The sequence below is a fragment of the Nyctibius grandis genome, chromosome 30 (assembly GCF_013368605.1).
Source record: "Nyctibius grandis isolate bNycGra1 chromosome 30, bNycGra1.pri, whole genome shotgun sequence".
Lineage (NCBI taxonomy): Eukaryota > Metazoa > Chordata > Aves > Nyctibiiformes > Nyctibiidae > Nyctibius > Nyctibius grandis.
The window spans coordinates 1,889,654-1,902,458 of NC_090687.1; the positions used below are offsets into that span (position 1 = coordinate 1,889,654).

At 65.5% G+C, this 12,805-nt stretch overlaps 2 protein-coding genes across 2 annotated transcripts; both read right to left on the reverse strand.

Moving 5' to 3' along the window:
- Positions 1–320: 320 nt before the first annotated feature.
- Positions 321–3,483, reverse strand: ANTKMT (adenine nucleotide translocase lysine methyltransferase). Its single transcript, XM_068420047.1, is given in 6 exon segments — positions 321–727; positions 1,338–1,388; positions 1,892–2,032; positions 2,783–2,887; positions 2,964–3,149; positions 3,151–3,483. Coding segments are annotated over 6 exon segments (1,005 nt in total). The 3' UTR covers positions 321–538.
- A 5,507-nt stretch (positions 3,484–8,990) lies between these two features.
- On the reverse strand, positions 8,991–12,279 carry METRN (meteorin, glial cell differentiation regulator). Its single transcript, XM_068420237.1, has 4 exons — positions 12,182–12,279; positions 10,929–11,356; positions 10,688–10,747; positions 8,991–10,134 (listed from the first exon to the last, which is right to left on the reverse strand). Exons 1-4 carry the CDS (start codon positions 12,265–12,267, stop codon positions 9,827–9,829), a joined length of 882 nt encoding a protein of 293 aa, XP_068276338.1. The 5' UTR covers positions 12,268–12,279; the 3' UTR covers positions 8,991–9,826.
- Between the last annotated feature and the right edge of the window lie 526 nt (positions 12,280–12,805).

A 12,805-nucleotide genomic window follows, 5' to 3' on the forward strand; every position in this document is an offset into this window, starting at 1 on the left:
CTTTGCTCCCCTCTCAGCTCCAAAGAGATAAGGCCAGGGCTGGTTCAAGCCAGACTTTGCACCAAGAGGTTAGACAAAGGGGACGAGCTGCTATTTTATGCTGGGAAGACCTTTTTTCCTTGGTGGTTGAGTGGAAAAGGGAATGTTACCTAAGGTGAGCAGGGCCAAATGGATCCTTGAGCGGGAGGCGAGCTGGACACACTCCCTCCTGAGCAGCCTTCAAAGGGACAGCAGAGCAAAGCCTGAGGCCAGGAGCACCGGCTGCTCTCGCTCCAGGAGCACCCTGCAGCTCAAAGGTGAAGCAAAAGTCTCAAGGGAAGAACCGTCCAAATGTTTATTTTGAAAAATTAACTAGAAATAAAATATCAAACCTACAGAAAGAGGCACTGGAGATTTGGCCCTTCAATCCTGCCAGAATGTCAGGATTTCGAGGGCTGATTTTTCCCCCTCGCTGCTGTCCTGAGCTGAGCCCAAGGGCTGGAGAGGCTCCGACCCCCACTGCTGCTGACCCTTAATGCCAGGCTTAACGAGGCTGCCGTTAGACCGGGCTTCCCTCTGCGCTGCTCTGCGCTGCTCGCCGCACCTCCTTCATGTCATAGGCCCAGACTTGCTCCAGCCCGTGCCCAAGGGTGCTGGTGGGGGGCCAGGAGGGGAAGGGGAAGCGTCCAGCCACCACCCGGGCTTCGTCAGGGAGTTCTGCAAGGAACTTGGCGGCTAGGAGAGGATTCTGGGGGGAGAGAGAGAGAGACAGCCACGGCGAGGTGGCCTTAGGAAAGTCACATAGTGGCAGGGACCAGCTTCTCAGCATGGCTGGTGGGTCCCAAGCAGACAGCATCAACCGAAGAGCCTTCCAAAATGCAGGGCTGATACTAGCCCTGTGTGTGGTTGGGACTAGGACCAAGTAATAAATGACAGGAGAAGAGGAAATGGCCTCAAGTTGTGCCAGGGGAGGTTTAGATTGGAGATCAGGGACAATTTCTTCCCCGAAAGGGTTGTCAAGCGCTGGAACAGGCTGCCCAGGGCAGTGGTGGAGTCCCCATCCCTGGAGGGATTTCAAAGCCGTGTAGATGTGGTGCTGAGGGACATGGGTTAGTGGTGGGCTTGGCAGTGCTGGGTTAACGGTTGGACTCGATGATCTTCAAGGTCCTTTCCAACCAAAACGATTCTGATTCTATAAATTTGAGTGGTGCTGAGCACCAAACTGCTCGCTCGCAGCAATGCCTGCTTGGCCTTATTTTTTAAAAAGCCTTTGCCACTGTCCCAGATCGTCCCTTTTTCAAAGAAAACCCTCCCTCGAGCTCGCTCAGAACAAGCCGAGGTGCAAGAGACTGACTTACCACGCTGGGGGCCAGGAACACGATCACGTTGTAACAGTCGGAAAGATTCGCCTTAAAAGAGAAGGAAAAGGGGAATGAAAGAAGCACCAGCACAGGGGGAGCAGCAGGGGGATCATTGGAGTGGCTGAACGCTTTGCAGGCGATCTTCTGAACCTCAGAGGAAGCAAAGATGCCCCACAACGTGTGGGAGGGGATGTGTTGGTGTGAGCAGGAGCTGGTTCTTGTAAATCACCTGTCTCCAGCATCATCCCAGAACCGTGTTCCCTGCTGGGTTTTCTCCGCTCAGGCTCTGGGTACCTGATGCCAGCTTTAGCAGCGCATCTCTGAAGGCCACCGTGTGTCACCAGCACCTAAGACCTTCTCAAGGAGCGCTGCTGCCTGCAGAACCAGCAGCCCAAGCTCGTGTTTCCCTGGAAAGGAGGATGTTTTTTCCACCTCCTGGGAGCAGCGTGGGTCAGGGAAGGAGCGAGCAACCATCAGCGAAGCCTCTCCGGAGGTGTAGACCCTAGCTACAGCCAGCACTGAGCACAGCCAGACCCTCGGGTTGCTGTTACCTTCCACAGATCTTCCTTCAGGAAGGAAACCTTCCCGTGGTACCCAGCCTTCCAGGCCCGGTAGTTGGAGAGACACAGCAGCCAGGGGTTGAGCTCATAGCCAACGGCTGGTCTGAGACCTTGCTTATAAGCCCCTACTACCTGGAGAGAGACAGAGAGAGTTGCAACTAAAATGAACCTCAGTGTTGAGTTTGGGGGGACAAGTTGAGGGGCTGTTGCCCAGCTCCACTCGCTCCCAGCTGCCGGCTCACGGGCCACATGACCTTGGTCCTTGGCACCTTCCAGGTACAAAGGCTCTTTCCTCCTACAGTGGTCATTCCCACCCTGCTCACTGCGTGGGATGTCATCTAGGGCCACCTAGGGCTGGCTAGGGCCATTCTAGGACCACCTAGGATCACCTAGGGCTGTCTAGGACTGTTCAGGATCATCTAGGGCCACTGAGGGCTGGCTAGGACCACCTAGGGCTGGCTAGGGCCATTCTAGGACCACCTAGGCTCATCTAGGGCCACTGAGGGCTGTCTAAGACCACCTAGGGCCATCTAGGGCTGGCTAGGGCTATTCAAGGACCACCTAGGATCATCTAGAGCCACTGAGGGCTGCCTAGCATGACCTAGGATCGTCTAGCACCATTCAGGACCACCTAGGGCCACCAAGGGCTGTCTAGGACCACCTAGGATCATCTAGGGCCATCTATAACCATTTAGGATGACCTAGGGCCATCTAGGGTTGTCTAGGTCCACCTAGGATGGTCCAGGACCACAGCCAGAAGCAGGGCAGCAGCCGGGTGGGGGGCACCCAGCCGCCCTCCCAGTGAGCACAGCCTCCCCCAGTCCCTGCCCTTGGCCCATGCTGGGGCAGCCCCCCCCCCAGCCCCCCCCTGCCCCCCCTTACAAGCCGTCCATCTCCCGATCCCAAATCCACCGTCTTCCCCGCGCGCCCCCGCAGCAGGGCCAGGGTGTTCGCCACTTGCCGGGGGCTGGAGGCCACGTAGGGCACCTGGGGGGGACAGGGGGGCGGTCAGGGCTGAGGTCCCCATGGGTTGGGGGGCGAGGGGGGCGGCCAGCGGCGGTACCTGGAGCCGCAGGGGGACCCGTCGGAAGCCGGGCATCAGCAGGGTGGCCCAGGTAGCCCAGGCGGCCACCCCGCTGGCCACCGCCAGCTCCAGCAGCCCCCACCCGCCCACAGCCCCCTCCCGGGGCCCCCACGCCGCTTCCCCGGGCTCCCCCGGCTCCATGGCTGCCGGAAGGGGTGGCCCCGCCGCCCGCCTTCCGCCGCCGCTCCCCGCCCCGCCGGCACCCGCACCGGGGGGACGGGGGGGGGGACCGGGGTACCTGAACCGGCGGGGCGACCCCGGGGCTGCTGGCACCGGCGGGGGCTGGGGGGGACCGGCCCCGGGGTATCGGCACGGGGGGGATCGGGGGAGTAGCTCCCCCTCGTCGGGTCTTCGTGTGCGGGGCTGGAGGGAGCGGCAGCCCCTGCTGCGGGGGGGCACGGCTGTGTGCGGTTCTGCGGTGCTCTGCGCAGTTGTGTGCGGCTGTGCGTGGTCCTTTGCGCTTGTGCACAGTTGTGCACAGCTGTGCAGGGCTGTGCATGGTCCTGTGCAGTTGTGCACGGCTGTGCACAGTTGTATGTGGTTGTGTGACGCTGCGCACCTTGAATCCTGTGTCCAGTGCTGGGCCCCGCACTTCAAGAGAGATGTTGAGGTGTTGGAGCGAGTGCAGAGGAGGGCGACCAAGCTGGTGAAGGGTCTGGAGGGTCTGACCTACGAGGAACGGCTGAGGGAGCTGGGGGTGTTTAGCCTGGAGAAGAGGAGGCTCAGAGGTGACCTTAGTGCAGTCTACAACTACCTGAAGGGAGGTCGTAGTGAAGTGGGAGTCGGCCTCTTCTCCCAGGCAACCAGCGACAGGACAAGAGGACACAGCCTCAAGCTTGGCCAGGGGAGGTTCAGGTTGGACATTAGGAAGCATTTCTTCTCAGCAAGGGTCATTAGCCATTGGAAGGGGCTGCCCAGGGAGGTGGTGGAGTCACCATCTCTGGAGGGGTTTAAGGAAAGCCTGGACATGGCACTTAGTGCCCTGGTCTAGTCGCCATGGTGGTGTGAGGGCAATGGTTGGACTCGATGATCCCAGAGGGCTCTTCCAACCTGGTTGATCCTGTGATTCTGTGATTCTGTATGCTTGTGTGCCATTTTGCAGGGCTGTGTGTGGCTGTGCACGGCTGTGTGTGGTTGTGTGTGGCTGTACACGGTTGTTCACGGCTGTACACGGTTGTTGGTGGCTGTGTGCGTCCGTGCGTGCCGCGGCGGCAGCCGGTGGGTTTCCCGCTGCGAGGGAGCAGCGACTGTGGGAAAATTCCAGCGTGTGGGAAGCAGGAGGAGGGGGGGGACAGCCAGGCCCCGCAGCCCCCGCCCCCCCCGCAATTAATGACAAACCCCTCAAACCAAACCTGGGAGCAATTAACGGCCCAATTAGGGGAGTGGGCGCACAAAGGGCAGGCGGCTTCCCTGCCCACGCTGCCGCGTCACCGGCTTGCCCAGGGTTTGGCGGCCGTCGCCCTCCTCCCCTGCTCCCCCCTTGGCCTTTGGGTTGATGTTTGCAGGGCTCCCCGGGGCTGTATTGGGGTGTCCCCTGAGAGCTTGGGGACAGCCCTGGGGGTCTGTGCACCCGATGTCCTCACCATGGGGCAACCAGCCTCCTCACGCTCCCGGGGGACGTCACCCATGGGTGACTGCGGGTGGAGGAGGAACCCCCCTGGGCACCCCCAGCCTGGGACCGGCTTTGGGATGCAGGGGGCAGGACTGGGGAGCACCTGGGGACCAACAAGCCAAGGGGGGAACTGCCAAGGGTGAGCACAGGGTTCTGCTCCCATCTCACCCTTATTTATGGGAACCAAATATTCTGCCCTTGGAATGAGGATGCACATGCATGTGCCACGCGTGCACACGCGTGTTCGACCCTCTAACTGAGGCGCTCGGGGTGCTTAATGACAACCAGACCCCATTAAACACCCCCCGGCGCAGCGATGGGCCTCCATCGGGGAGGACACGCCGTCCCTGCACCCCCCGTATGGCCCAGGAATGCTGCCCGGGGCCGTGCCCCCTCCCCAGCCCCAAATCGGGGCCCACGGGGGGATTTCTCCGATTTTCTGGTGCTCGCTGGCAGCTGGAGCCGGTTAAGGCTGAGAGCGAGCAGAAAATCAGGGGAAATAGGAGCTGGGGGCTGGTGGGTGCTGCAGAGGAGGAGGAGGATGGTCCATGGGGACGAGCTGGTCCCTGAGGGCTGCCCGAATTCCCCGCAAATTAATTAACGAAGCAATTCCCAGGCAGGGCTGAGCCCTCCTCGCTGGGCCCCCGGGATGTGGCCAGGGCTGGTGGAGGGGGGTGGCAGCGTCCCCTCCTGCCCCAGCCCCGCGGTGGCTCTCAGGGTGCCGGGCCGAGCAGGTGGCCAGGCGAGGGGACCAGTTGGGAAGCGCCACCGAAGCCAAAGAGCTTTTCATCTGCCTCTTCCCACGGCAGTTTCCCCCTCGCTGAGGCCGCGGCGGCCGCAAAGCAGCCCCGACCGCCAGGAATTTGTCACTCCGCGCTGGGAAAGCTCCGTGTCCCCCAGCTGTCGGCAGCCCTGGGCCAGGGTGAGGGGCTGTGGGGTCCCCACTGCGGGTCAGGGTCCTGCCCTGGCCCCGGGCATCCCTGCCCGGCACAGGGAGGGTGTGGGATCAGCCTTGGCCCCGCCAAAGAGGGGGGCTCAGAGCAGGCCCCGTACCCCAAGGCTTTGGGGTGCAGCTGCCCGAGGGGTGGAAGGGTTGGGGGGTGTCGGTGTCCTTGGCGTCACCAGGCTCTTGCTTCTCTCACTGAGGGCTGTGGGGCAGAGCTCGCTCCATCCTGCCCGGGGCTTGGGCTGTGCCCCCCGGCCCCTCCTCTGCTGCCCCACACAGACACCCAAACTGCCCCATCCGACCTGCTGCCGGGCATCCCCTGGTGCCGGGGCATCATCCAGCCCTATGGGGCATCCCCAAACCCCAGGGGCCTCATCCTGACCTTATGGGACATCCCCTCATCCCAGGGGCATCATCCAACCCTATGGGACAACCTCATACCCCAGGGGCCTCATCCTGACCTTATGGGGCATCTCCCCAGGCCCAGGAGCATCATCCAGCCCTATGGGGCACCCCTGAACCCCAGGGGCCTCATCCTGATACCGTAGGGTATCTCCTAACCCCAGGGCCGCCATGCTGACCCTCCTGGGGACCCCGGGGCGCTGCGGGCAGGGCAGGCAGGACATCCCCGGGGTGGACGTGAGGCCGGGGGCCGCGGGGAGGCTGAGCGGGGCCGGCCGCCTTTGTGCCTCCCCTTTGTGCCCCACGATTCATACGGTCGGGCTTTTATCCGGCAGCCGGGAAGGAGGAGGGCGAAGGGGGCAGGAGAGGGGGGAGCGGGGCCGGGGGGATGGCGGGAAACGGCGGCTGCCTTTGTGTGACCGGGCTGGGGACAGGGGCTGGGGACACCCCACCAGTGCCCCCGCTCTGCATTTTGCCATCCCAGCGTTGACACCCATCTGCAGCGTGACCGAAGGGCTCCGCGGTCCTGGGGGGGTCCCCTGGGCTGGGACACTGTGTCCCCCCACCCAGACACCTTGGGGGGGCTGATCCCATGGGACAAGGAGCCCTGTGTGCACCCCTGGGTACGTTTCCCCCGAGGGAGCTGGTTTTGGGGTGCTGCTCTCCATGGCGTCCCCAAACCCACCCTCATGGGGGGGGCGAGTGGATGTGGGGGGGTTACAAGGGGGTCTGCCTGGCCTGTCCCCGGGGATGGGGCCGATGTCCATGCCCACAGCAGGGGACCCTTCCCTGGGCTCATGGGTGCCGCTGCACCCCTCTTGCTGAGCCCGGATGGGCTCTGGCTGCCCCCCCAGAGCCCTCCAGCTCCCCCCAGCACGCTGCAGTCCCCAACCCGCTCCCCCCCGCCGCATTTTCCATCCTACAGAGGAAATATTGACCAGGATGGGGTTTGTCTCGGTGTGTTTTTGCCCTCCGTGGCCACGCTCTGTGCCAAGAGGCTGGGCAGGAATTTGGCTGGACTCTGCTTTTGGGGAGATGCCCGGATAACCGGGATACCGGGGCTGTGGGATGCTGCCGGGTGCCACGGCGACCCCGAGCAGCGGGAAAGGGCTGTTACCCCCATCCTGCCGTGGGGAAACTGAGGCACCGGCTGCCCGGCCCCGCCGTGGGAAGCGTCTGCGCCCTGGCCGGGGTCCAGCGGCCGGCGGGAAGCGAGGGCGGCCGCCCCAACCCGACGTGGGGCAGAGGGCACCGAAAACACCTCCAAAACCTCCGTGGCGGCGACCGGGCAGAGCAACAGCCCTTTCCGCCGCGGCAGAACGAGCCACGTTGGGCAAATAAACAGATTTAAAGCAAAACAAGAGGTTCTGCGCTGGCCCGAGGCCGCCGGATGCTCGGCGTGTTACGGGCCGTAATTCAGCTGCGAGGAATGTGCTGGTGGGAGCAGCCCTGCTCCGTCCCCCGGGGCGTCCAGAGGATGCCGTGGGCAGCGCAATTCCCTTCACACTTCATTTATGATTTTTCCAGCCTCATTTTTTTCCCTCCTCCGCTGCATTTCCCACTCCTTCCCCCTGCCTCGCTCGGCCAAAACCCAGGGGGATGCTGGAGCCCTCGGGAGCCCGGCGTGGAGCATCGCTCTCCCCCAGGGCCAGCTCCCACCCTTGGGCCCAGCCAGCCCCAAAATAAGCACCAATAATGCATAAAATGAGCATCAAACTCTTCTCGAGTGATAAATGTGTTGTGTATTGAAGCTACCGGGCTGGCTCGCAGCCACGAGCTCACGGGCAGGAGCTTATCGCAGCCGGATCACTTTATACACACACAGATATTATATATATTTTTAATTAAACTCCAAAGCCCGCAGCACACTCTGGAAACAATTTTTTCGCCAGGAAAAGCGTGTTATGGTCAGCGGAGGCACGAAATACCCGATAATTCAGCCTGGCTGGTGGTGGTTGGTAAAGTGTCATTGAAATAATACTGAAAAGGTATTAAAGTCCAAGCCTGACGCCGGCTCGGGGGGCTCGGGTGGGCATGCAGGGGGCTCAGGGCTGAGCTTTTCCAGTGCTGAGCCCCTGTGGGTGTCATTGATGGGGAGGAAAGGTGCTGGGTGGGGGTCCCCTGCCCCATCCATGGCTGGGGGTCCCATGGCCCAACCCCATCTGGGTGTCCCATGTCCCATCCATGTCGGGGGGTCTTGTGCCTCGTCCCTGGCTGGGGGTCCTGTGCCCCATCTCTGGCTGGGGCGTCCCCTGGCCCACCCCTGTCTACGGGTCCTATGTCCCATCCCTATCTGGGGGTCCCATGTCCCACCCCTGTCTGGGGATCCTGTGCCCCATAGCTGTCTGGGGGGTCCCATGTCCTGTCCCTATCTGGGGGGTCCCATGTCCCATCTCTATCTGGGGGTCCCATGGCCCAACCCTGGCCAGGTATCCCACATCCCATCCCTGTCTGGGGGTCCCACGTCCTGTCCCTATCTAGGGGTCCCCTGCTCCATCCCATCCCTGTCTGGGGGTCCCATGCCCCATGGCTGTCTGGGGGTCCTATGGCCCATCCCCAGCTGGGGTCCCATCCCCCTCACCACAACAGCCCATGGAGGGGGGCAGCAGCAGGGCAGGCGGCAGCCGGGCTGGGAAGGCGGCGCGGCGCAGCCCGGCACAATGGGGCCTTGTGGCTGGTGGCTCTGATGGGAATCGGCGCTGACAGCGGCTCCGCCAGCGGGGTCACCCACCCAGTATGGGGTCACCCACCCGCCATGGGGTCACCCGCCCGGTATAGGGTCACCCGCCCATGGCCCCGCTCACTCAGTGCGCCCCAGGAACCCCAAAGCCACCCACCCCAAGGGACACAGCGTGTAGGACCAGCACTATATCGCCCTATATACAACACTATAAAATAGTGGGGCTGTTTGTGGCCCCCCCAACCCAGGCAGGGCCAGTGGCACAGGAGGTGGCAGGGCTTCGCACATGGCACCCACCAGCACCCACCCACGGCGCCCGCCGGTGACAATCCCGCTCAGCTTCTGGACAAGAGGAGACTCTCACGCTACAAATAACAGCTCAGTTTATAAAAAAGTCACAAATTTGGTATCGTTATAACTTTAGTGCACATACGATGCCCCCCCCACCCTCACGCTCAAAAATCCTCCGCCCCGGCTGCCGTGGCGTGGCCTGTGACCAGTGACCCGGCACGGTGCAACCCACGGCCACGGCCACGGGTGACGGGTGGCACGGCCCGACCTCTCATCGCTCCCTTTGGTCCCGCTCCCCGCGCCAGCCTTCCCCCCCCTCCTCACATCCCCCTCGCACCCTTCGGCCTTGCTCCTCCTCCTCAGCACCCGCCCGTGGCTCCTGCCCGTGCCCCGCGTTGCAGGCAGGGCCGGGGTGAGCCTCGCCGCTGCCCCGCTCCCCCTTCCACCCCCAACTTTGCAAATCCACCTCCTGGCCCTTCCGCACCCCACCGTGCCCACCGTGTCCCCAGCCCTGCCACCACGGCCACTGGCCACCCACCGCCGCACCCTCCTGGGGTGGGGATGGCTGTCCCCGTTGTGCTGGACCCATCGTGACCCGCAGCATCCCCTGGCATGCAGCATCCTGGTCCCCCCCAACCCATTGCCCCACGCCACTGCACCCCTCACCCTGGGGACCACGAGCCAGCGCACCCTGGGAAAATCCCTCCCTTACCCGCAGGACCCCCCCAGCCCGGCGGCGGGTGCTGCCAGAGCCCGGCTACGCAGCGAGGACTGCTCACCCTCTGGTCACGGTCCCCCCGGTGACCCCCATGCCACCCTGGTGTCCCCCCGGGGATGCTCTCGCTGCCTGCAGGACCCCAGCCCCCCCCCTACAAGCACCCCCGGGGCCGGGCTGCCCTCCCCGGAGCCGCTCAGTCCACGGGGAACTCGCAGGGGTTCTGGCGGGCGCGCCGTGCCCCCTCGTAGATGCGCTGGAAGTCCCTGTAGCGGGGCGCGCAGCTGAGCCAGGCCTCACCGAAACGCAGCCAGCCCGTGAAGAGGAAGGTGCCGGGGCCCGGCTTGACGCCGCAGCGCAGCGGGGTGCGGATGGTGCCCGCCGGCCGCCCCCCCGCCTGGAACAGGGGGAACTTCTGGCGGTGGATGCGGGCGGCGCTCACCCCGATCACCGACTCCTGCAGCTCCGCGTCGTTGGAGACGCTCCGGATGCTGCCACGGATCACTGCGGGGGGGGGGAAGGCAGGGAGGGGGATCAGCGTGTCCCTGTCCCTGTCCCCATCCCCATTCCCATCCCCGTCATTGTCCCCATCCCTGTCTTCATCTTCATCTCCATCTCCATCCCCATCCCTGTTCCCATCTCCATTGTCATCCCCATCCCCATTCCCATCCCCGTCCCCATCTCCATCCTCATCCCTGTCCCCATCTCCATTCTTGCCCCCATCCCCATTCCTGTCCCCATCTCCATCCTCGTCCCCATCTCCATTCTCGTCCCCATCCCCATCCTCATCCCTGTCCCCATCTCCATCCTCGTCCCCATCTCCCTTTTCATCCCTGTCCCCACCCTCATCCCTGTCCCTGCCCCCATTCCCATTCCCATCCCAATTCCTGTCCCCATCCCGCAGCCTCTGTGACCCTGATGGCCACCACCAACCCAGCCCAGCCCAGGAAGGGATGACCAGGGCTGCCTGGGGGCCACTGTCCCCCCAGTTGGAGCTTCCTTCCCCCCACCCCAGGGCCCCAGGACCCCCCCAGCACCAGGGGGGGGCTGCACTCACCAAAGTCACTAGTGCAAATGGCCATGAGGATCTCGGTGTCGTTGCACGGCCGGCACACCCCTGCAAGGGCCGAGCACAGCCCGTCACCACGGTGGCTCCCGGTGACCAGCCTTGGGTGGGGACCACACCGGCTCCAGCCCCTCCATCCCCCGCCTCTGCACTGACCAGGGACACCCCGGCCAGGGAGGCGGCAGCCTTGGGGAAACTGAGGCAGGCTGACCCCGGGGTGCTCGGCACTCACCTTCCCCGGCGAGGCTGGCGGCGGGCAGCGCCGGGAGGGCCAGCCGGTCCCCCCGCAGCTCGTAGCGGAAGGCGGCGATGCGGCGGCTGATGTCGCGGTGCGGGGTGGCCTGCAGGAACAGGGCCACCTTCTCCCGGGGCGCCCAGCTGAAGCAGCGGACGCGGGGCCGGGGGGCCTCCGGCAGCAGCAGCTCCAGCACCCCCTCCCTCTCCAGGTAGAGCTGAGCCCCCCGGAAGGTCCCGGAGGGTTTGACGCAGGCGGTGACGTGCCGGGGGCTCCTGTCCTTGGCGGTGGAGGCGGCGGTGGCCGGGGGCAAGCGGGGGGCCAGGCGGAGGCGCAGGGCCCCCGTGGGGTACAGCCACTCCAGGGAGCCCTCGGCGCAGTGCAGGGAGAGCTGCTCCACGCTGCCGGGCTCCTGCGACAGCCCGCTGCGGGCACAGCACCCCCCCGTCAGCCGGGACACCCCGGGGATGGGCACCCCCCCCCCACACACACACCCCCCGCGTCCCCCCAGCACAGCAGCACCCCGAGCAGCACCTCCGCGGAGGGTGAACACGGGGAGGAGCAGCACCGAACCCTCGATGCCTCGGATCTGGGGTGCGAGCGCATCGTTTGGGGGGGCTGATGTTCCCCAGCACCTTCCCAGGGGGGCTGCGGGGGGGGCACAGCAGCACAGCCCCCCCACACCCAGGGTGGGCTCCCAAGCCACCCCACAGCCTTGGGGTCGCCCGTTCCCCTGCATCCCCCTCCCGCTTTGGGGATGCCCAGTGGGTGCTGGGGGGGTCCCACGCTGTTGGGAGCGCGTGTAAACGGTGCCCGGAGCTGGGGGGGGGACACACACGCGGGAAGGGCAGGGGGGATCGGGGGTGGCCGTGGCGCTGCTTTGTCCCCGCCACGCTGCTGGTGGCCCCGGTGGCCCCCCACGCCCCCTGCGAGGCTTGCGGCAGCCCCTCCGGCCGGGCCCCGGCTCTTTGTTCCCGAGCTCGGCGCCTTCCCCACCGCGGCCACCGGCGGGGGGCTCGGGGGGCCCCGCTGGCCCCGGAGCTGCATTTCACGGGTGGGGAAGGGGGGGTCCCGGCGAGGCGGGGGGCCCTGCACCCCCGGGGGCCAGCATCCCTCGTGGGATGGGGGGGAGCAGCCGAGGAGTGGGGAAACTGAGGCAGGCGCAGCTCTCAGCATCCCCCCCCCGTGCCTCTGCCCCGCGGATGGCGGGGGGGAGTGGCAGCCCCCCCGGTGCCGGTGCCGGTACGTACCTGCCCTTCCAGGAGCACTGATCCGCCGAGCCCCCGCCGAGCACCGCGCCCAGCCCGGCCACGCACAGCGCCCGCAGCGCCCACATGGCCGCCCCCGGGGCGGCCCGGCCCTGCCCGGCCCTGCCCGCACCGCTGCCCGCACCGGGACGGGACCGGGCCGGGGGGGGAGCGGGGCCGCCCCCCCGCGCCTCGCCCCGAACTTTCCGCCAATAGCGGCGGCGGGGCGGAGCCGCCCCCCCCCCCCCGATCCTCCCCGCCCCGCCCCGGGCATCCCCCGCCCCCCCCGGGGCTCCCAGGGGCCGTTCTCCGCCCCCCCCCCCGCCTCCCCCAGGCCGGGGGCCGCGGTGTCGGGGGTCCCCGGGAGGGGGGACAGGGCTGGGGCAGCGCGGGGGCACCCGGGGCTACGGGCACCCCAGGCTGGGTACACCCCGACTCTGCACACCCCGGGCTGTGCACACCTGGGGCTACGGGCACCCCAGGCTGTGTGCACCCCACATTATGTGCACCCCAAGCTACAGGCACCCCAAGCTACAGGTACCTCAAGTTATGCACACCCCAAATTATGAACACCCCAAGCTACAGGCACCCCAAGCCATGAACACCCCGAGTTATGCACACCCTGAC